This window comes from Pteronotus mesoamericanus, unplaced genomic scaffold, assembly GCF_021234165.1.
Source record: "Pteronotus mesoamericanus isolate MK-2021 breed Mesoamerican mustached bat unplaced genomic scaffold, CSHL_Meso_final contig_32, whole genome shotgun sequence".
In the NCBI taxonomy this organism is placed as follows: Eukaryota; Metazoa; Chordata; class Mammalia; order Chiroptera; family Mormoopidae; genus Pteronotus; species Pteronotus mesoamericanus.
Window position 1 is genome coordinate 4097219 of NW_026555134.1, and position 24610 is coordinate 4121828.

The window sequence follows — 24610 nt, forward strand, 5'->3', positions numbered from 1 at the left end:
AAACATTTACCATCCTGTCCTTTACAGAGAAAAAAAAATTGCCAAGGCTGGCTTAATTTATTTATTTAAAAAAAATAAATCTTAATTTAATTCTAGGCATATAACAGAAAACAAGGCTAGAGTGACTTTTGGACCTTGTAATTATTAAGATTTTTTTTCCTGAAAGTCAGCATGTGTGCGTGCATGTGTGTTTGTATGTGCGTGAGCGTGATTTTCACAATGTTTGGTGACTGTTTAGCTCTTACTTAAATTACAAAAATGTAGAACTAGAAGTAAAATTTCTGTTTCATTGATTGTAAAACATATTCGTTGGTTATCTCATTTGATAAACACACTTGACATAAGATACTGGGGTTTCGTAAAACCCAAACCTATAAGATAGCTTAAAAGGTCCCAGCAGAGCTGTGCAAAAGGTCACCCTGCCCTTGCTGAGGTCATTCTCACTTGGAAAGTGGGCCGAGGTGAAGTGCAAGGAGTGGCCCCTACCTCATGAGCCCCAACTAGGAGATTATAAACTCCTTCAAAAAAAGGAGCTGTGTCATGTTCCCTTTTATTCCTCTCAGTAATCAGCCCAATATCTTAAAGACAGTGCTTGGTTGATAAATGTTTGACTTCAATCAACATTTCCAGCAGTAATTACTCAATTCTGTTAGTAACTAGATGGATGTAATGAGAATTACACTAGTTTACAAAAAAGCTGAGTCGGTAAGTATCACTTTGATAAAGGTACAAAGTTGCTCCCCAAATCTGATAGATGCCTAAAGTCCTTTAAGTGAAAAGGAAAGCTACTGTTTGAAAGTACAAACATGCTCCTTGCATTTTTTTTTAATATTTGTCTCAAGTGTTCTTGGATATCATTATATTTCAAAATAACTGTAAGGCCTATTTGTCAAGTTTCCCTCAAAATCTTTCTGGGGGGTGTGTGTGTGTTTAGAGATGCCTGACAACTGCTTTTTCAGAATTAAGACAATTCTATGATTTTTCTTCTAATTTAAACTAGTAATGTAAGCAAAATGAAATATTTTCTCATTGTGAAACATACTTATATCTCTTGGCTAAATCGTACTTTATCATGATATATCAATGTTCAACATGCCATTGAATTTGCTTAGTTATATCTAATTTAATTTTATATTTGTGCCTCCCTCCTTCTAAATGATTATAGTTTATAATTTTTTCTTTTAATTATTCTTTAGTATTTCTTTTGTTCAAGTGTCAATTACTCGTTTGCTGACTTTTATCTCCTTGATTTGTGAGGTTTTGAACAGAATGCAATTCTCTCTCAAATGACAGATATTAATCAGCCTGCCTATTAATATTTAGTTCTTCTACTTTACTTCATATTTTATTTTTCAAGGTTTTTTTTTTTTGTTTTTGTTCTTTTTCTATTTCTTTCTTAAATTCCATTGGATAGCTTTAATTTTCTTCTGCTGGTTGAGAAAACTGTATATTTATATTTAATTTTGGGTTGTTATCCTGACTTATTATGAACCATATTTCATTTTATCCTTTGGTTGCCAAATAAAACAAAAAAAATTAATATACAACCAGTTGGGAGCTTCATGAAATTTTAAGAATATGTTTTTATAAACTTATGCTACTCTCCCTAACCACATAGTGACAAGAATTATTTTTTTTGCATTGAACTATCCAAGTGAAAAAGTGCACATCATGCTTTTCAGTAGCTTTCTTCCTTTAGCACTACTCTTGATATTTCTAACAGTTTCATCAGTAATACACATCTACAGGTATTTTATAGAAAAGGGTATAAAGTTCTTATATTCAGTGCATTCATAATGTACACCTGCTGCGTCTTTCCTCTGAGAAATCAGATGTCAGCAAAGTGTGCAATGATTAGAGTTAATATAAGAAACATAAAAATAGTGAAGAGATTGTCACAGAGGATTTGAATGATCTGTCTTCATCAGGCTAACATAGGCCACTCCTTAGTTTGACAACAGGGACTGATGACATTTGTTTAATTATACATAGGACAGCAAGATATAACCTTTGTTACCCATATATAACTAAAAAAATCTATTACTTCCCTTCCCACTTAAAACACCCATTGCAAGAGTAGATTAAAGTCTGGCCAATCGTCTCTCCAACTTGATTATCTCTGTTAGTATAATGCAAATATTTGCATGTGGTTTATATAATAATTAGTTAGATACTCTTCTGAATGTAATTTACCTCCTTATACAATCCTGTGTGTTCTTTTGCACATTTTTCTATGTTCCTGTCCTTGTAAGAGAGTAACCACTTAATTAAAAGACCTTCCTACATATTTCTCCCTCTTCTGAAATCTCATACAGCATATTTATACCATTCTTATATGATGCACAAATTTTTAAATTTCATTAAAATTATTATTTTTTGAAAGAATTTTTATACATGTATAATTTATGATAGTATGCTAGGAGCTCTTTCAAGGCAGAAAATTGTTTTGTGTAGAGTAGTAATATTTATTGGATAAAAAACCATTCTATGATATTTTACATCCATGGATATTCAATTTTGCATTTTAATACAATGTTTGGGCAATTTCCTAATACATCAGCATTGCCAAACAGTATTATCGGTCCTTCCACTTTGATTACTTACTCCTTCCTTATTGTTTGACCTCACCACTCTTTCTATACAAGAGATACATGAAACCTCTTCCCAGTCTTTTGTTTCCATTAGGTTATTCTGTACTTCTTCCTTAGTCTGAAGCCGACTGCAGCAGCCTTATTTATAGCTGCTCAGAACTATAAAAGAAGTCTTTGTAATAATTATCAAAGGTTACTCTGGCAATTGGGCAGAGGTAGATTTAACTTTGAATGTTGATAAGGATATTCTGTAATGTACTTATTTTACATTCTGGAGCTTTAATAAACTTAAATAATTTATCCCCACCCAACTGGGATTTATAATATCATATGGACATATAACTAACATATATTGAATCCCTTAGTATATTCACATAATAATTAAACAAAATACATGGCTATTGCTGTTTTTTATCCCAGAAATATACGAGTTGACCACATTTTTGAACTTGGGAAAGGAATGCATTTAGAAATAGCCAAAACTAGATTTTAGCCCAGAATTTAGAATTCATGAACTTTTATTTCTCTAGCCTTGAATTTCCTAGTTTATGAAAGAGTGAAGATAACTTCTAAGGAAGGTTAAGCTTAAATAAACCAATGAAACATCCAGCACAGCGCTACCACGTATTATTCAGTCAATAAATTGCATTTCTTCACCAAAGTATGAAAACCTACATTTTCTTCATTCTCACTATCTCATTTCTGTATGAGTTCGGTTCCTCTGTCCTAGTCTACCTCTAAATGAAGAGTTAAAGAAATGGGTAGAAACATTGTTGTCAAATGTACTCTCTTTTCTTGGCTACCAAGATATTGATTGCAAGTTAAATTAGTAACTACTTTCTGTTAGTGCTACTCTATAATATCTAAAGATCCAGTTGAACTATTGTCATAGTTAGGCAGAGCTTGCAAAATTGTAAGTAATTTCCACAAGAGGGAAGACAATAATATAGCAAAAATGGAAAAATGTTGAACTTGAAAAATAAAGGATGATATGGGATTTCAGAAAAAAAGATCATGTGTATTAGTATATTTCTTGAGAATTGGATTGAAGAAAAGACAAGAACCTGAAAGACAAAGCATTAGACCTTGTCGTGTAGATTTATTCCAAGAATGTTTTCATTGCAAAAGTTACTCAGTTCTTATCCTGATAATGGATGAGAAAATTATCCTTTCTCCTCCTCCTCCACCAAAGACCTGGGAATCAATCTTACTTAAAAAAAAAAAAAAAAAAAAAATTAAAGCTTACACATTCCCAAGTTTTCTATCTGGTTGCATCTTGTAGATGTTGAAAACACAAAAGTGGGGTGTCAGCAAGCTGTAAATACCTGAGAATAAAGCATAGTGCCAATACGCATAAGCAGAAATGCTGTTCAGACATGCTGGAGACTTGGGCAGAAGCTAATAGCATCTAACTTCAGTAATTTCAGCCATCTACATTTTTCCCTTCTTATATAAACCATTAATGTTTTGTGTTTCCATTTTAAAAGGAATCATGTGGATATTTTACTCATTCTCTCTAAGCCTACTTAATACCAAACTGACACACAGTTTAAGTGAATAGACTCTTCAACTTACCATTTTGTTCTAAATTCCTATTAGGTAGAGAGTCAGCTCTGAATACTTTTCTAAAAACTCCCAAAGGATTTTTTTAAATTAAGAGAAGGTAAAGACATATATGTGTCTTCAGTTCCAGATTCATTATCTATTGTATCTTTTTCTTTGCAGTATTACAAGGAATGAAAAAAAGTAGGAATTAAGATATCAAAAGAAAATTTTCACCTTTTACAAGTCTGAATTGGAAGGGGAAGGAGCTCTTAACAGAAAGTAGGGTTTCAAATAACAGTTTCATATTACAAGTTGTTTTGGGTAGTGGTGAATTTTTAAATCTTAGAATAAAACAGAGAAGGTGCCTCCATGTAGGGATGAGTACTGAAGCCTAGTGAACCATCAAAAGCAGACATGTAAGCCGTGATGAACCCAGTTAAGTGATAGACATTAGTGAAGACCACATACCCCAAGTGACAGGAAATCTCCCACTTGAACTCGGTGAAGGTTGACTGCACACAACATGACTGCAGCGTCAGGACTGTTTGTCCGTCCATCTCAGTGATTTCTGGACCCAGTTTCTTACCTACTCTTCTGTCTGCCATCCTTTTTGTTGTTTCATCATAAAGATGCTAGTTAGCAATACTCATTGCAGCCATACAAACCAATGAAAAAGGAGTAATGTAATCATTTCTTTCTGGTTTTCTTAAGAGTAACAAAAGTAGTCTGTGAGTCTGTGTTTTTCTCCCCCCCCTTCCCAAGCTAGACCCACCCACCCGCTCCAGCTGACTGCTCCTCAAATCTCACTGGCTAAAAATTGGTCACATGCCAGCTCCTAAACCAATCGCTGGCAAGGAGAATGGGATTTCCACGGCTAAATTAGGTTAATCACTGTCTGCACTAAAGCTGGGAGATGACCTTCCTCTGTATTACGTGGGGAAGAAGTACAAAAGCAAATGAAAACTGTAGGAGATTAAGGGTTTCTCCTCTTCTATATTGCAAGGTCTAAGAGAATTAAACAGAGCACACGAATGTGGGCTCCCAGACATGAGAACCATATGCTCCTAATAAAGATAAATAACATTTATATCCACTATTTAGAAAAAGAATATGTAGAATTCTTAGGGATGCTGCAAACTGAGTTAAAGTTTGACAAAACGCTATAGGGATACAATCTTCACCATAAAAATCTCAGGTTGGACAGCGAAGTGAAGTTCTGCCAGAGATGTGATGAGCTCCACACCTTCAGGCAAACAAAAGAGAATCCAGGTCCATGACTAACTTTTTTTTTTTTTTTTTAAAGCCATTTCAAAACCCTTCATTGATAACAGTTTCAGGAACCTACTTTGGTACCTGGGATAGCAGTGGACGCTGGTGTGTGACTGCATGGCAGAGTGTGACAGCTTCATTGCTTTTCTCGTTCATGCCTCTGGATTAGGTTTCTGTCATCAGTGGGACCTATCTTGGTTTGGATTACATGAGTAAGCGACACGGAGGTGAAGGTGGCGTCGTTATCAATATGTCATCTTTGGCAGGTAAGGACGCTTGTTTCGTCAATAAGAATTTCTTATTGGTGATTTGAACCCCAAAACTAAATCTTCAGAGTATATTTATTATCATTTTGGGTTTGAAGTTGAAAATTTAATTTTTGGTTTTTTAATGGCTCTATGGAATTTTCTATTGCAAATCAAAAGTTTGAACTCTATATTTCTATTATTTCAAACTGTGACTCCATAAGTTCTCTTACTGCAGTACGATTTTTTAAATATATATATATATGTGTGTGTGTGTGTGTGTGTGTGTGTGTGTGTGTGTATTTCCAGTGTTAGTGTTTTTCAAAGGTTGTTGTGAAATTCCTGATCAGTAATATATGTAAAAGCACCTTTGACAAAGTGAAAAGTACAAAACAAAGTTAAGGTGTCTCTACTCCCATGTGATTTTAGTAAGAACATGGAGTTTTAAAACATGTCAGGTATACTAGTGGGGATATGCTGTCGGGAGGCCATACTTTACCTCTGCTCTCTTAGGCTCTCTGTCTGGGCCTGAGAATGAAGTTGACATGAGATAGATTTGCTGGAGAAACGGGTACAGATTTTTACATGCACATGGGCCCCTCCAGTGGAAAATAGACACCCAAAGAAGTGGCTAAGCCTAAGTGCTTATAAACATTGAACAAAGAGAAGCAATTGTAGAAAAGTGACTAAAATATATAGGGAGACAAAAGGAAGAGTTAGCTCTTTTTAACAAGGTCTGTACAGATTTCTCAGACTTGACTCCCCCTCTCTGGTGACAAGAATGTTTCTTTCTCTCTGGTGTAGGCAGGGCATCTTTTACATAGATATTTAACTCCCGCTTCTCCTGCTTTTAGGAAGAAAAGGGGAGGTCCCACTCCTTTTCTTGTACCTGCTGTTTTTCAAGTCTTTTTACTCCAAAACAATCCTTATGCAAATGTAGCATATTTGTGGGTGACCTAGTCTGCCACCCTTCAGTGCTAAACTACTATCATAAATAGACCCAAACACATAATGGCTTAAACATAGGATGCACTTAGTCCTCACTCATACATCAGCCCAGGTCGAGGTAATTGTTGCAGGGAACCGCTGTTATATGCAGTCATTTGGAAAACAAGGCTGGCAGAAGCTCTGTCTTCACCACAGAGCTTTCAAGGTTCACTGTGGCATTGCAGACTCCTCTCCAATAGAAAGAGAACTCTGAGAAGGCATAGCTAGGGCATTTCAAAAGAAACCTCCCTCCCCCACCCAGTAATGGCAAACTCTACTTCGGCTCATGTTCCAGTGTAGAATTTGATCTCATGGCTCATCTAAATATAGGAGAGCCTGGGAAATGCAGCCTAGCTGTGTGCCTAAGGAAAAAGTAGATGCCTGTGGACAGGTATTCATCTCTACTGAAACGTGCAATCTAAACTGCTTCACTCAGGGCAGAGTGATTTGCTATCTACTGAGATCTTATTACTTGGGCAGGAACTTCGGGAGCATCTTAGCCAGATCCCTTACTTTTAAAATTCTAGAAAAAAAAAATCAATGGTTCTTGAATAGTTCAAGAGCTCTTAATGAAGTTTTAGAATTCTGATCAGTAGTGACAGCAAGTCTAAGCTATTTACATCCAAAAATAGTGAGACTGGCTTAAATTACCAGGTTGGTTTGGTTAGTGTGGTCCTTTTACAGTTGGTGTCCCCGCCCCTTGCCCTCCACTTCCCAGCTCCAGTAGTATCTGGGGAGTCACATTTGCTGGTACCTAGTGTCTGACTCTCAGCATTTTCTCATTCTCCAGGAATCATTGTCAGATGGTCCTTGAACCTCTGAAATCTGCCTCTGATGCTTTAGCTATCAGATCAACACAGATTTAGTATAAATACTCAAGACCGGTCAGAATGTGGTGAAACAGGATTGTCAAATACTGCTAGTGTATGCAAGCCACTGCTTTAACCTTAAAACTGCATTACTAAACCTTCAGTGAAATTAGAAGCTTTTGCCCCCATTTGACACACAGAGTAAGCCCTGAAAACATTTGGGGAGCTTACCAAAGTCTCAAGTCAAAACACACAAGAAGAGCAATTTAAGGATTACAGTTAGAGATCCACTTTGCTTTCTGGGCTAAGAACTTGGTATTTATCACACAACCCACCCTTGGGTGTTAATTCTCTCCTTACCCATTTCAGTGCCAATATTTGGGACCATGTGTGGATCCTTCCCTAATCACACAGACAGAACAATGAATGAATGTAAATGCAGTGATAAGATTGTTCTTGTTTTAAATTATCTTTCTTGAACTCTTAGAGTTCATGAGTATCACCGCATTCCCAACTGCTCCTCCCTCTGATACTCTAGCTGACAGGCAGGGTGACTCTACTTATAATGGTTAAATAGTTTATCTTTGTCCCTTCTATTTGATTCAGCCCCTTTGTCAGTATGAAAGGAGGCACCCTCCCTTCTTAATGCTGGGCCTCCACACCTAGTGCATTTATACTGTTTCTGTTGCCAGCGGCCAACCTGGACAGCACCTGCCTCCTCTCCACCTACCAGGGCTTTGTCACTAAGGAGCCCTGGTCTCAGTAAGAGTATTAAAACATATTTCATTTAATCCACTCACCAAAAGCTTCTGTTCTTTCCATGCTGAAATTCAGAATTTTGTAATCGTAGAAGATAACTGTGGACTTCTCTGGCTTCACACTTTCCTCAGGAATGTTATCAGCAACTTCATATCCTTGAAGTCAGAGCGTGTGGGTAGCGGGCAGACAACTAAAAAATGTCTTTGAGGAGTTCCAGAGTCAAATTATTTTTCACCCAGCTTTATTGAGGTGTAATTCACAAAATTATAAGAAGAGTATTTCTACTGTTTGCTTCCTTTTATTTTCCAAACTTTCCTTCCTCACAGATTTTTCTTGTTTTCCTCCCACTGCTCACTCTACTAAAGACATAGCTGTGGGTTACATTCAAGTCAACCAGTCCACCATCATGATCTCTTGCATAGATTCAGTGGAGTCTTTCACTGTCATAGTAAGAACCTTGACACACTGGTTTGGGCAGAGAAGTTAATGAGTAATGACCACTGACGCAGACTGAATATCAAATGCAATTAATAATTTTAACAAACATAGGAGTAGTTAAAGTGGAGAATGATTCCTCAGCATATTGAGGGAAGGGTGTGCTCCAGTCTGGAGGCCCAGAAGTTGTTCTGATCATTGTCCACCACATAGACATTTCTATATGACTTTTTATTTGTAAACACAATATATAAATCGGCACTCACTTTGTCACATTCATCCTTAACTATTAAAAGAGAAGTTGGAAAGAATAACAGCGAAGAGTGAAGCCTGGTTTAATGCAGATAATTAAATGTCTGTGTTCCCATAAAACATCCCGTAAAAATCAAGTGTGCTTTTTATGTACTTAGTTGCTAAAAACAGTGGGAAGAACAAAGTAGTTGTCACAAGAAAAAGAATCTGCCTATAATCTTGTTTTCTGCCTGCCTACATCCTCAGCTACTGAGGTCTCGGTGTTCCGGAGGCATTCTTCGTGCCTCTGGGTCACTTGGTGGCATTTTGTGGGAGATCCCATGAGAGCCTTATTTACTCTGAGTTGAAATATTAGAGTCTCAAAAAAATTTAAAAAATCATAAAAATCATAAAAAATTTTTTTTTAGTATGTCTTTAAGTGTCAGCCCAGGGACACACTCACATGAGCTATATAAGTCTTATCTAAAACAACATAATTAGCTTGCCGTTTGTGTTAAGGTGGAACTGCTAAAGTTACCACTTTAAGTAACAAATTCAAGTTAATCAAACATATGTTGAGCATTCACAGAAAGGAAATGGGGAAATAAAAGGAGGCAAATTTTCTACCCCAAGAGCTATATAATCAGTATCTTGTATCAATATAGCGGGTGAAATAACAGCATAGACCATTTAAAGAGAAACGTGATACTGAGTTGTAAGGCGTTGGGACTCCCACAGTCTGAAGAGCAGTAGTTGGACTGGAATATCATGACAAACCAGAAATTTCAGGCAAAAAACATTGATCGCCTTCCTTCATCTCCAGGCTAAAAATAAACTCACGTGGTACTACCTGTGCAACTATGGTTGATAAAAGGCACAAGGTCTAACATAGTTAGCAACTGCCAACTTCCAGGCATTGTGATAAACTATTGGGTCTGTGATACCACATTTAACTTTTACAAGTCCCTACAATAGAGGTCAACTTTCTTCAGTTTAGAGTTAAACAGTTAATATCAAATAGGCTTCATAACTTGGAACATGTGGTGAGAATTAGCAGTAGTAATAAAAGCAACTGTATTTTGCTATATTTTAGTGTATGTCATGGAATGGATGAACCTATATTTCAGGACTTCAGTTGGCCAGATGCCAACTATTGAATATTGAATATTCAATATGAATATTGAATACGTGAGCCACCTTTCTTGCTTAGTACTGGCGAAGTTCTCCATGGTGTTCATTTTGTCGTCTATGGCTTAAAATTATTAAGAAGACTGACTAAAAGAAATAAGTAGGAAAGATGAAACAGTTTTAAATTGACCTTTTAAGGAATGGATAAAAGATTTAGGGTTGCCTCGCCTGGGGGTAGAAAGACTACTAGGAAATGAATAGTGTTTGAGAATTTATCATGCGTAGATACTACCTAGGGACTTTGTTCGTATGCAGATTTGACTCAGTACGTCTGGGGATGGGTCCTAAAAATCCTACTCCAGAAATTCTGATTCTGGTCCTCGGCCCACACTTTTCGGAGCTAACTCCCAGGTTGCATGGCGATACTCTTTGAGCGGCTAGGAAGCTCACCACAGCTTAGGCCGTGCCTGAACTTTTAGGGAGGCAGATTTTGATGGGATATTGGGAGCAACATTGTCAGAATTAACGATGTTAATTCTTAAAGTAACCTCCCTGGAAAGATTTTAATTATAGAAGATGTAGTACTTTTATGGGAGCTTATGCCACTTTTTATGTCATCCTATTTCACACCTTATGTGTTTATGGCAAACAGGAGACTGAGAGGAAAAGCAGCATCAGATACAATATTCTATTTTGTGGGAAAATCACGTAATGGGGAAGTCCACCAGTTACTTCGGTCAGCTTTCTGCACGAACATAGATAAATAGATTCTCAGTAGTTCTCCTTTTCACCTCGTGTTAGAGAAGTCATGGTTAAAAACAGAAAGATGGGTAGACATTTTCTTTTTGTGGTAAAGGAAATGTGAGGAATTCACATTTCTGCTTTTTGGCACTTCTGCTGACCTCAAAGATCAAAGATCAGTATCTTTAGATTCACAATTTATTTTCCTAAGCTGAATTTCTTTAGCATTTCTGTAGTCTATTTTACAGGGCTCCTATTTATTTAAAAGAAAACATGTTTTATGATTGAGTACAATTGCCCTATCTGAGCATATTTCAGTTTTTTGCACAATTTTTTTGAGCTTTTTATCTTCTATGAGATGTAGAGATTAAAGTTATCTCTTTAAAGTATGGGTAGAAAGACTATTAAAGATGAAAGAACAAATGTGGAAATGGAAATTATGTTTTATTTTTCTAAATCACTTCCTTATTTCTTCTATAATTACATATGTAATTTTCAGTCATTTAATTTTTTTATAATTATCTCATCAGTCTGTGGCCATTTGGTGTTATTATCCTGAGTGGTTATAGAAAATATGTCTCTGTTTTGTGGGTAGAATTTCTCCCTCTATTGATTTTTTTTCCTAAATCTACAGTTATGACAGACATAATAGACCAGTTACTAACTAGACATGTTATATTTTGAGGAGAGCCATTTTACATTTCTTCAAATCAACTTGCACAATGGTGAGCCTAGAATAAGACTGAAAAAAAAAATCTATCCTTTTTAAATGTACGTTATTAATTTTGAAGCACAAATAAAAGATTTCTCACAACATTTAACAAAATGACATTTCTTCAGAGACTGCTTTCTCATTGTCACAATCCTTTGTTTGTTGCTACTCTTAAATCTTTTCACATTAAGACAAATAAATTCCCTATGCATATGAGAATTAATCTGCAAGCTTTAAAAAACCCACATCAGTTCCAGCAACGAGTTGGTCCTGTGTCATTATACGGGCAAGACTCCTCTGCAGCTGGAGAGGGTTGATCTGGCTGTTGCGCCAATCAAGTGCTACCCTGCCCCTGTGCCGGGGTCCTCCTATTGGATTTGCACATTTCAACAGTATAGTTAAATATGCCTTCATTATACTTTATACTTGAAACGTACTAAACATATACATCTTAAATAAATGCACTTTTATAAAGCCTTTCGAACTAAGATTAGCAACAGTCCACAGCTAGCCAGGGTTCAGAAACCAAACCAAGGTAGGGCTCTGTACCAGATGTGACATTTTAGTGCAAAAGTCACATTTTCATAAGAAGGTACAAGGTGGATAAATAAGTAAATAAGTCAATAAAACAAGACTTTGACATGTTGTATTTAAAGGAAAAATGTTGAACTTTAATTTGTATTTTTACAAAAAGAATAGCAAGTAGTAGTGCTTATTATATGGCTTATTATATTTGTGCTTTTAATTTGTATTTTTACAAAAAGAATAGCAAGTAGTAGTACTTATTACATGGCAGTGCTGTATTTTATGTAAATTAGCTCATTCCAGACTCAGAGTAGTTACTATTTCTACTCTAGTTCACAGAAGAAAAACACTATGGTGCACAGCACATGCCCCTCCAAAGCTAACGTAGCTCATTGTGGTGGATAGAGGATTTGAGCTCAGTGAGTCTGGCACCCAAACTCTAAAACCACTGTACTGTAGTCCTTCTTGATAAACTTGATTAAGAGGACGTTTTTAAACAGCTAAATATTGTAAGTAACATTCTGATAAAATGGATGTCTTTCCATTGCTTTTATATGTTTCAATTGACTATATTTAAAACATGCTTTCATTTTATTTGGCACTTAATTGGTACCAAACACATATTTCTAAGATAAATTCACCCCTATAAAACCTTTTGAATTAGCATACACTATGTTTTAGGAAAGAAAACTAATGGGATCTATGGCATTAAAGAACCCAAACTGCCTTCTCTGGAGTTCAGTACAGAACACGAGGCCCTAGGTGGAGATCTAAAATTTAAATCCAGAAGTGTGTGTGTGTGTGTGTGTGTGTGGTGGGGTGGGGGAAGAGAGAGAGACACGAGACATTTAAAGAATGAATTTAATCCTGAAGAATGGATAAGGTCACATGGGGAGTGTGCATAGAAAAACAAGGAGGGCCCAGGGCCACTCTGGAGTTCTCCAGCACATTCGTGGGTCTGGTCAAAGGGAAAGAGCCGACAAAGGACAAGAGACAGAGCTGCTGGTTCAGTGTGAGGCAGCAACACCAGTGTAAATTTAGAGAAAAGTGTTTCAAGGATTATTATTTCAAGCAGAATCAACTGTGTTGGCTGTTACTGAGGAAGGTATCAAGCAAGATGAAGACAAGAGGCGTAGCCTTAGCAAGGCATTGGCCATGGAGATCTGTTTGCCTGGAGTCGTCCGGTGAAAGCCTCATTAGAGTGAGCTGTGGAGCAAATGGGTGTGAGGAGTAGAGACGATGACTATAATAACAACTCTTTTGAGTACTTTTTATTGCCATGAGAAATGGCATGGTGGCTGGAGAAATATGTGAGACCAAGAGAGAGATACTACTTTTAGATGAGTGATATCAAGACGTGTTCATATCTCAAAGAGTGTGATTCTCATTTGATTCTGCACTTGACGGCAGTGACCACTCTAGGTCTCTTGAAATACTTTTATCCTTGATTTTTATGACCCAACATTAAGCTTGCTTTTTCTTTTTCTCCTTCCACCTGCTCCTCCTTCTCTTTCTCTCTCTTTTTTGTTGAATCTATTGGGGTGACATTGGTTAATAAAATTATATAGGTTTCAAATATAGAATTCTATAATACATAATCTGTATATTATATTGTATGTTCACCACCCAAAGTCAAGTTTCTTTCCATAACCACTTATCCCACCTTTCTTTACCCTTTTCTACCTCCCTCCAGTCCCCTTACCCTCTGGTAATCACCATACTGTTTGTTGTCTGTGTCTGTGAGGTTTTTGTTGTTTTGTTTTTTTTTAATCCCTTCACTTTTTCTCTCTTTTGCTTAGTCACTTTCCTCTACTATATTGGGCAGTCACTTTCCGCTGCCCTATACAGTTGTGTAGGATGTAAGCTACACAAGCATCACGGGGCGCTGTTTATGCAAACTACCACATGAACGGTGTCCCCAGACTCACCGTGCACACTTGGCACACTCATCACGAATTCTTTGTGTTGACCCTTATTACCAGTGTTAGAACGCATTTTTATCTGAAGCACATAGAAACATTATATGTTGGTGTGTGGGTTTCAGGTAAGTAATAAAAGTATGGTTAACCAATACTGAAGCTTAACCGCAATAGCAATAATACTTATACCTGTGAAGGGAAAAAGTGTCTTGAGAGCCAATAGAAAATGTTTGATTTCTGAAAATGTTTCATCCCAACTAAAATCATTGTAAAAAAAAAAAAAAGAAAAGCTTGAAAAAGAGCTTTTCTCCTCTCACTTAACCTTTTTCAAAGCAGCACACTTAGGTAGAGATAGTAAATCTCTACACTGAAAGTCAGCTGAGCTGCTTGAACCTGAGTTGTGGCCTCTCGCCTCCTTCCCTGATCAACATGAGTTTCAATACCTGCTCCAGCTTCTCCACAAACTATTTGACCCTGGGCTACATGCAGTCACCCAGCCACCAGACCTGGCTGGCCAGCAGCATGGCCAGCGTCTATGCAGGCACTGGGGGTTCAGGCCCCCAGATCTCTGTGTCCCACTCCACCAGCATGCAGGGTGGCTGCGGGCCTGGGGGCTTGGCCGGGGGTCTGGAGGGCATAGGGGCACCCAGAGCAAGAAGGAGACTGTGCAATGCCTGAATGTCCACCTGGCCTCCTACCTGCCGAGGGTGAGAGGCTGATAATAGGAGGAGAGCAAAATCTTGGAACACCTGGAAAAGAAAGGACCTCAGGTCAGAGACTGAGGGCATTATTTCTTTTTCTTTTTCTTTTCTTTTCTTTTCTTTTCTTTTGTTTTCTTTTTAGAGTAAAACAATGACTGTTTACAAATGACAAAATTTAAAATGGCATGGTTATAGATTTGATTATAATGCAATTGATTAAAAACTTTGCTTCTTTCTAAGATATATTTCCAAGATAACAATTTCTTCATAAGTAATAATTACTATGAAATGACATAAGAGAATAATATAAAGCCCATATTTTTACATTCAACACACAATTTCAACATTCATAAAGACCAAACAGTATGCAAGATTTTAAGTGAGGGCATTATTTCAAGACCACCGATGACCTGAGGGCCCAGATCTTTGCAAGTTCTGTGGACAGTGTCCACACCGTTCTGCTGGTTGACAAGGCCTATCTTGCTGCTGATGACTTCAGAGTTAAGTATGAGACAGAGCTGGCGATGTGCCATTCTGTGCTGAGTAACATCAGCGAGCTCTGAAAGACACCCATTATCACTCAGCTGCAGCTGGAGAGAGACTGAGGCTCTGAAAGGAGCTGCTCTTCATAAAGAACCATGAGGAGGAAATAAATGGTCTCTAAAACCAGACTGCCAATGCTGGGTTGACAGTGGAGTTGGATGCCCCCAAATCTCAGCACCTCAGCAAGATCATGGCAGACATCTGGCCCAGTATGATGAACTGGCTCAAAAGAACTGAGAGGATCTAGACAAACACTGGTCCCAGCAGACTGAGGAAATCACCACAGTGACAGCTGAGATAGAAGCCACTGAGATGACACTCATGGAGCTGAGACATATGGTCCAGTCCTTAGAAATCAACCTGGACTCAATGAGGAATCTGCAGGCCAGTTTAGAGAACAGCCTGAGGGCAGTGCAGACGCGCGATGCCGTGCAGATGGAAGAGCTCAATGGGACCCCGCTGCACCTGGAGACAGAGCTGACCCAGCCAGGGGCAGAGGGGCAGCGCCAGGCCCAGGAGGACAGGGCCCTGCTGAACATCAAGGAGATTGCCGCCTACCATTGCCTGCGGGGAGAAGGGGAGGACTTCAATCTTGGTGATGCTCTGGACAACAACAACTCTATACAATCCATCCAAAGTGGACACCAAAGTGGTGTCTGAGGTCAGTGACACCAAAGCTCTGAGGCGTTAAGGTCGCAGGAGTGGGGCACCCCTTAGTGGGGCAGGAGGCCAATGAAAAGTTCAGAGATGATTGGGAAAAAGAGAAAAAAGAAAGTCAGCTGGCAAGTTGGGAAAAAACACTGCAGATCACTAACCCATCCTACCTGTTGGAAACATAAGAAGCAACAGTTAAAATTCTACGGGTACTGTGAGATAAAAGTTCTTTATTTAAATTAATTCCAACTTCCCTAAATAAAAATAGTTGAAAAATAAATTTTTTTATTTCTAATACCCCTACCTGTAAAGAACCCACATATCTATCAACAGGTGAATGTATATACAATTGATGAGTTTAATCTTACAGTGAAATAGTATTCATGAAAAAAAAAAAAGAAAAATGAGCTATCGATACACACTACCATATGAATCTTAAAATAATTATTCTGAATGAAAGAAGTCAGACAAAAAAAGAGTTGGTATTGTATGATTACATTTATATAAACTTCCAGAAAAGGCAAACTAATCTATTGTGACACAAAACAGCAGATCAGTGGTAGCCTGGGGCGGGGGGCGGGGGGGGGGGGGGAGGTGAAAGGGAGGGACGACAAAGGGACCTGGGGAAGCTTAAGGGGACAGACCCGTTTATTGTCCTAATTGTGGTTGTGTTTTCAGGGGTGTACACATATGTCAAAACTTTTATTGTATGTATCTCAATTTCTGCATGTTTAAAATTAATTTATGCAGCTTTTGATCTAATATCAGAAAGTGAAACAATGCAAGAGTAAACACGTGGCAGGAAAGCAGTGAAAATGTTATCAGAACTTTACAACAAGATTCATAAAGCCAAGTGCCACTTTAAAAATGCAAATTCCTCACGTTCTGGTTGCTTTTTCAACCCTACCTTTAAAGGAAAGTATATGTCTTGTGTTGGCTTCTTAAAGAGAAACAATATAACAGTATTTGATTTATTACACTCCTGTGACAGTTTGAACTGGCTTGGGTTCAGAAGTTCAGTACCTCAACATGCATAACAAAAATTCATTCCAAATTCATCCTTGACAACATTTATGAACAGCAGCCTGGTTGACTAGCTTATCTCTGATGAAGGTTCACTGTGCATTTCCTGCCGTTGGTGAACACCATCCTACAACCACGCTGCCTTTGCCTGAGAAACATTTAAGGAGAGGGTAAAACAGCAAGTAACTTCAGGGAATAAGAAGCAGCAGTGCCTGGTGCAACTATTTATTGCCTTTATCTCAACTCCTAATACAACCGCGTACCCTGTGCATGCATCATGACTTCTTGTTGACTGATATTGCCAAACTTAATTGAATTGCACATTTGAATTAACTTCAAAACAAAACAAAACAAGATGAGAACCAACTGTTACAGTACTTTGAGATCACTGGGTGGACACACAATGCGTGAAATCATTCTCAGCATTTAAACTGCCCTTGAGAAAACATAGTTTATAAATTGAGACCTGGCAGGCACCCAGGGAGTGGTTAAGGTTTGCCTTTGTGGCTGAACTTTGGCATCGCACGCTGATTGGTGGTGTTCTGGGACTGGTTAGCTGGGTGGAGATGAGCGTGCCTCAGCAGAATAGTTGAGTATTACTCGCGTGACATTTGATAGTAACAACAGTAATCAGGAATCACTATTTCTTGACTCAGAAATCACGAATTTCACAAACTGTGAAAATTAGTTACTTCAAGGCATTAGTTAAAAAGCAAAATATATAAATGACTCTAGTTAAAAATCTTACTGTTGATTAGATGGAGAATTGACAATTATGAGAAATAAGCTTGATTGCAATAGTTACTATGGTAAATGGCTTTTCCTTGTTGTTTTATGGGGGCAGGGGTGGAGGGAATTGGGTAAGGGGAGAAAAGATGCTATAATGCTACAATACTGCTTTTTTTCCCCAGACCATGAAATTAATCATATTTTTAATTACTTACTATTGTGTATATGTATAAAATTAAATAAATTCTAACATTGCTTGATTTCTGTTGTTGAGCACATGATTATGAAAAGAAATAAAAGAGGACCATAGATTTTATTTCTGGTTTTCTTTTCTGAGGTCACAGGGTGAGAAGATCTAGGCATTACTATAGATCAAAATGGAAAAAAGTTAACTTCTAATTTTCCTACACACTTAGAGGTGTGATTGTTGACAGGGAAATGCATACTAATTTATAATGAAGACAAACAATAATCTCTCAATTCCATTCAAGCAATTTAAACCTCTTCAGCCGCTTGGGAGTCTTTAAAAATGTAGAATATATACTCTTAAAAATCTAGACTTGAAAACTGAAAATTAGATGGTCACTGGCTGGATTTAAAGATGATTCTCTTTATGTTTTAGATAGCATTGACTTCTCCAGACAGAAAGTCACAGAAGCAGAAAAACTCACATCTCATTCTTGGCTGCCTCTCTAGGCTGTAACTTACCTACCATGAATTCTGGACAGGGCAGTAGATCGAGATCATAGAAGGCATAATCTATGCTAAGACTAGTGAGTTTTATAAAGTTGTCTGGTGATTATTTGAGTGTATATTATAGATTAATTTTAATATGAACAGGCAAAAATAATTCATTTGCATTATTGGGTTTTGTCTGCTTCTTGCCCAATAAAATTGTTTCTATTTTGTGTGTGTTTTAGGACTCATGCCAGCTGCCCAGCAGCCTGTTTATTCTGCTTCAAAGCATGGCATAGTTGGATTCACGCGCTCAGCAGCGGTGAGAATACAACCACCACAATATCTCTTTTTCTCTCTGTGTCTGTATTCATGTCTGTAGCATGAACTCTATCTAGTCAAGAGGAATAAGTTCAGAATTCAATACATCTGAGTAAAAGACAGAAAACTATTACACTTCCATCTTTAGTATAAAAAATAGTTTCAGGTCACATAGAAAAGGACCAATAAAGAATAGATAATTTTAAAATGAAGTAGATTCCAGATGCAGATGTGTTATTGAATAATATCCTCAGGCTAAAAAATGGGAAGAAAGTCTTTAATTTTTAAAATTGACTCCAAATCTAAAAAGTATTAGCTTCAGCCTCCCTTAAGCAGAATGGTCAGTGTGCTCCAGCCATTCATTACCGGTCACCGGAGACGTGATGCGAATAAGTGGGAGCATGGAGGCAGGGGCAAGGGGTGGGGCAGCAATTCGCTTGGGAGAGCAGCCAAGGAAGGATGGCGTCCCTCTAGAGGCCTAGCATGAAAAGTGTACAGAAAAATTAGGTCTAAAAACATTTTAAACCTAATTGACCTCCTGCAACATAAAAATGGGACTGCTTGCCTTTTCATCATAAATGGGAGAAATAACAAAGGTAGCTTGAATGAAGCTGTATGAGCAAGAGGAGAGGAGGAGCAGAACTGACTGAAGATGCCAGTAGGAGCCAGACCAAGAGGAGTTTAGGGGTTGTAGTAATGAGCTTAGATTTTATTCAGAGTGAAACCATCTATGGGTTTTTTTACACACAGGAGTGGCAAGCTCGGATTTCCACTTCAGCAAGACCTTTCTGGCTGCTACTTAGAGAATGTGTTGAGAGTACAGGTATAGAAGAGCTGAGGACATTGGGAGGTCTCTGCAGTGGTTAGTCTAGATGAGACAGAGAGAGAGGACAGACAGACGCAGAGAAAAATATTAACACAAGAAATACTAGGGATAAAGAAAACGGAGTTGTGACCAGTGAACGTCGATCTAAAAAGGAAGATAAGCAACTCTCACAGTCTGAACTTAAATTGATTGGAAATTTTAATTTAATTTGCAAAGGCTTAATCTTAAATTCAGTAATTAATGAATATATAAAGGTATTAAAAAGCAAAATAAATCTCAAAGACCAGAAACCTCCTATTTACAATTACAAGACTGGAAACTTGTACAATCAATTCTTATTTCTGGTACTTACATTTGATGAAATCACTAGCAAACACTGAATTACAGAAGTTCCTTTGAGCCTTTGGCCACAACATTCTGATCAATCAATACATATATGAATTTCTGTTTAAAGTTTTACTTGAGTTTCTGTTTAATGATACCTTATTTAATATGTATTGTATTGACGTCAAACTCATGGCCAACAGCACTTATATCTCAGGCTCAAGTGAAACTTTTCTAACATATGTATTTTCTCTCTAAAGCACATCACAGTCTTCTTAGGAACACTGGACAGCATTTCAACACTATGCTTGGGGACGGGGGACATTTTAAATAGCAAAATCACAAACAAAAAGCATAAAAATGAGAAAAACATGGACTAAATACGCCGTGAAAAGGACTTGTATAAAACACTTGTTTATAGTTAGAAGAGCTGAAACAAGAAAACAGAGTGTTATTTTGTTTGACCGCAGCTGGAACATCAGCAATGGGCAACTCAGATTTCTCACTGCTCTGTGCCTGTCCACAGACGACCCCAAAGCCCCACGAGTGTTGATTTTGGGGGGTTACAAATAAATTTTTGTAAGTAAACAAAGAGAATCTTCAAATAATCAACTACATTCTGTTTTACAAATAGTTCAAATAAAATCAATAGGTTGAAAATTAAGCCAAAGATTGTTAATCTGAAAATACTTAAATTGTCTTCCAGGTAATTAAGAGTATCTTTACAACCAAGGACCCAGACTTTCAATTAACAATATCTTTTAAGCAAATATTCTCTTATACAACCCTAATTATTGAAAGAAAACTTGCGATATTAATTTTAAGCCTCAGTTTCTTACCTTCAGGTTCCCATAGAGTTCAGAAGATAAGAGCACCTGAGATAATTATTTCCAGGAGTTGTCTAGTAATATTGATTTTTAAAAAATTAATTAGGTGAGGCTTTCAGGAATTAATTCAGCACTTTCGATACAAATTCTTTTACTTTCTGCTACCAGCCAACTTTAATAATGTCATTATTATAAGGCCAGAAGGATATCTGATTAGTATTTTTACCATCAGAGTCTTTTGAATAGCTTTAATTATGTTTGTCCTATGCTCTGCATTTATAAAACTACCCAAACCTGCAACCTTCTATTTCCAATTGGCAGATGGCTGCTAATCTTATGAAAAGTGGTGTGAGAATAAATGCCATTTGCCCAGGCTTTGTTAATACGCCCATCCTTGAAACCATTGAAAAAGAAGAAAACATGGGACAATATATAGAATACAAGGATCACATCAAGGATATGATGAAATTCTATGGGGTTTTGGAGTAAGTAAAACTATACCTACCTTTTTTATATAATGGAGCAAAGTACTATCTACACATACGCAATAAAAGGGAAAAAATAAGGTTTTAAACTTGAGAAACAAATGCAGGCTTCCAAGTTTTGGTTCAGCAAACTCTTAACAGAAAACATTTTTCCTGGGTTTCTGAATAGAATATGTTTATACATTATGAATTTTGCTTGAAGATATAGACAATGCATCACTAATGCCTTCAACCATAATCAGATACTGTTTAAAAAGGTGATATTTTGTTATCTTTAGAAGCAGTGGTTCCTTATCTGCCTAAATTCCAAGCAATATTTACATATACTCTTTGTGAAATTTCATATGGCCCCCTAACTTCAAATATTTTCATAATAAACATTGGAGCAACACATGTGTGGTGAATGTGTCTGAGTCAGAGCAGCTGAAGTTTCACAGTACAAAGTCGTAGCTGTCATGCTGATGGAATCAGACCATCTGATATCAAACCCTGGCTCCACTTCTGACCATGAACTTTTCCATCCAGCTCAGTTTTCTCACATGTAAAAGGGGGCTAATACTAAAACAATCTTAGGGGACTTTTGAAAGTCCACAAATAAGTTGATACATAAGATGATTAAAACAGCAACAAATCAATAACAGACATTCAATAAATGTTAGCCATAACTCTTCCTATTTCTATGCTAATAATAATTCTATCTGATAAGTCTAAGATACACTGATAGGATAAAGATGAAAAATAATAATTTTGTCAATGTGAATAATAAATATAAATTCATAAATCCTTCCTGTCAACATGTCAGAAGGTTAAGCATGGGACTCTACCACATAATTCAGTTGGTATCTAATTGAATAAAAAGAATGGAGGTGACAATAGCTTCCAATATAAATTTCCCTATTACACATTAAAAGTAGTAGATTATTCAGAAGCAACTCAAAAATGAAGTGAAAATTAGGCCTTAATCTTTTGTTTTAAAACACCAGTGTTTTCTTTACTTTTAGCCCAGCAATGATTGCCAGTGGATTAATAATACTCATTGAAGATGATGCTTTAAATGGCGCTATTATGAAGATCACAACTTCTAAGGGAATTCATTTTCAAGACTATGATACACCCCCATTGCATGTAAAACCTCAGTGAACATCTTCTGTATCAGCCATCACTGAAAATAAGCACAAATGACTTATACTCAGACCATATCTTCATTTGAATATAGTTTTTTAAAAGTGAAATGTTATTATTTGACTCTTGCCTTCATGCATTTGATGTTAATTTTTTCCTACATAATTAGTCAAGTATACAGATTAAAAAAATGGAACTGTCAAAAATAAGATGTGGACCAAAGCTAGATTTTGATCCTTAAAACAAAGGATATTCAAGGAATATTCTGCTTTTCGGAAAATGTATTTAAATTTGCGATTCATAAATATTCATGTTTCTCAGAACATCATTTTAAAGGAGATACTTGAAGTGTTATTTAAATCAAACCAGATGTAAGAAAAAACCTCTTTTTGTTTCAATATTAGCATTTTAAAAGAGTGAGGTTACTTTCAATGGCAAATCTTTAGTACCAATAACTTTTATTTATATACCATCTTTCAGCTGAACATTTCAGCTCTTTAAAAGTGTGGCATATTTTGGGGTCAGTAGATAAGGAATAAATTACAGTGTGCATATATCCTAAATTAAAAATCTGATGTATGGAAAAATGACAGAAAGTAACTGGCTGAGATGTTGATCCACAGTTCAGCTTCCCGTCTGGGAAGAACATTTCTTTCCTCTTTGCTTACTTTAAGAATTTTAATTGATTCCAAAAATCTCAGGAATGAAATTTTTTAACAGTTACAGCAAAAAGGATAGTTATTGCTCCTCAAATTTATGTTTAAGATACGCTCATTAAGGAAAAAAATACAAATGTTAATTTTTTTCAGATTCTTTGTACCAACTTCAAAAGTGCCTACCTTTCAATGAAACTTATTTTTTCTAACCTCCAGAAATTATTTAATGTTCTATCTATAGCTGCAAAGGAAAAGAAACCAATTTTTTTCACAGCCTGAACATGTTCAAAGCCATAATCACAAGAGGTAAAAATAACTGTGAATTTTTTTTTTCTGTTTTCTCTGTCATGTATGTTAAGATACAATCATTAAAAGCACCTGCTTTGGGCAACCCTGTTTGCAAGCAATAATTAATGCAAATATTAATTAAATAGCAAAAGCACAAAATTTCTGTTCAACCATTTTTCTTATCACTTATATAAAATACAAAATAGAAATATTGTATAAGTGGTTCAGTCTGCTAACTTTAGAGCTCCCAGCTTGAAACAAAATTCCATCCATGTGAGATTAATAAATATTTCCTAGAGATGTTGGAGTTTTGCCAGATGTTGCTCTGTTTTAATTCTGCCATAGAGAACAGATTGCTCTACCTTTAAGAAGGAATTTTAATGAGTAACTGTTGTCTACATTGTTACATAATGTATTTTAAAAAACACACCAAGAAATGAACATCAATGAATGTCTAATAGAGAAAAATTGTATAACCAGTCACAAACTTGTTTGTGCATTGGGGCAATCACCAATTAATGAATGATAATGGGTACTGTATGTGGTGTATCACTTATTGTATATATTTTCCCACTGTAATGTTCAAAACCGTAGGTTAGGTTTTTCATTTATGGCTAATTCTTTTTATTTGTAGCCTTCAGTATACTTTATACTTTTTTTGTTCAAATCAATAAACTACGCAGATGTTTAAAACTGAGTAGAACTAAAAACTGTGATATATTTTTAAAAGTTGTTTTACATTAAAATTTATCTTCTATAAATAACTTTAAATAAATCCATAATGTTATGTGATATCTCTATGTACTGGTTGAGAAAAAATAAATATTAAGTGGGGGGAGGAGCTTAGTGTCCTTAATTGTATTTTTCAGTGAAAATTCTAATGTGAATAAGTATGTATTTTTCCTAATAAATGAAGAAGGGCTTGCAGAGCAGCAAAACCAAAGATGTGTGGACACTGAAAAAAGGTTGAGATTTGACAAAGACATTGAAATGTCCAACAAACTCATTTTTTCCATAGAAAAATAATTTTAGATACTTGTAGTGCCATTTAATATACAAGTGGTTATGTAATGATTTCTGTCTGTGCTCTATTTGTTCATAAATGGAGGACACTGAAGAGGTCTGAAAATGTACATTTTTAATAAAATTTAAATCCTTTCACAAACTAAATACCATTTGATGGGTAGCTTTTTTCTTACATTAGAATTTCAAAGGGCATATTTCCCAGTGCACGGGGAGAGGTGACGGGGTCCGAAGTCACAAACGTTGTCATCAGTCCTCCGTCTCTGTGCTCTTGTTGGCTCCGCTCCTAGCTGGCTTTCTCCATGTGATGCTTCCAGAATCCGGAGCCTGATTCCCACCAGCTTCAATGTGACAAAACAAGAACTCGTTTCTGGGACCAGAGCTCATTTGCCTTTCTTAGCTTATGTGACTATTCCTGAGACATTGCTTGTAGTCAGAGATGACTACTCTGCTTGACCAGAATCGAATGACATGCCTCCCCTAGAGCTGTTAGAATTGGAAGGTGTTGGGGAACACG

At 36.7% G+C, this 24610-nt stretch overlaps 1 protein-coding gene across 1 annotated transcript in view; it reads left to right on the top strand.

Moving 5' to 3' along the window:
- The window catches only part of HPGD (15-hydroxyprostaglandin dehydrogenase), a 28433-nt gene extending 4249 nt beyond the window's left edge, over positions 1 to 24184 (top strand). The window contains exons 4-7 of the mRNA XM_054575937.1: positions 5575 to 5671; positions 18467 to 18543; positions 20841 to 21004; positions 22006 to 24184. Coding sequence (XP_054431912.1) covers positions 5575 to 5671; positions 18467 to 18543; positions 20841 to 21004; positions 22006 to 22144 — 477 coding nt within the window. The 3' untranslated portion in view covers positions 22145 to 24184. The remainder of the gene's footprint in view (positions 1 to 5574; positions 5672 to 18466; positions 18544 to 20840; positions 21005 to 22005) is intronic.
- Positions 24185 to 24610: the final 426 nt, after the last annotated feature.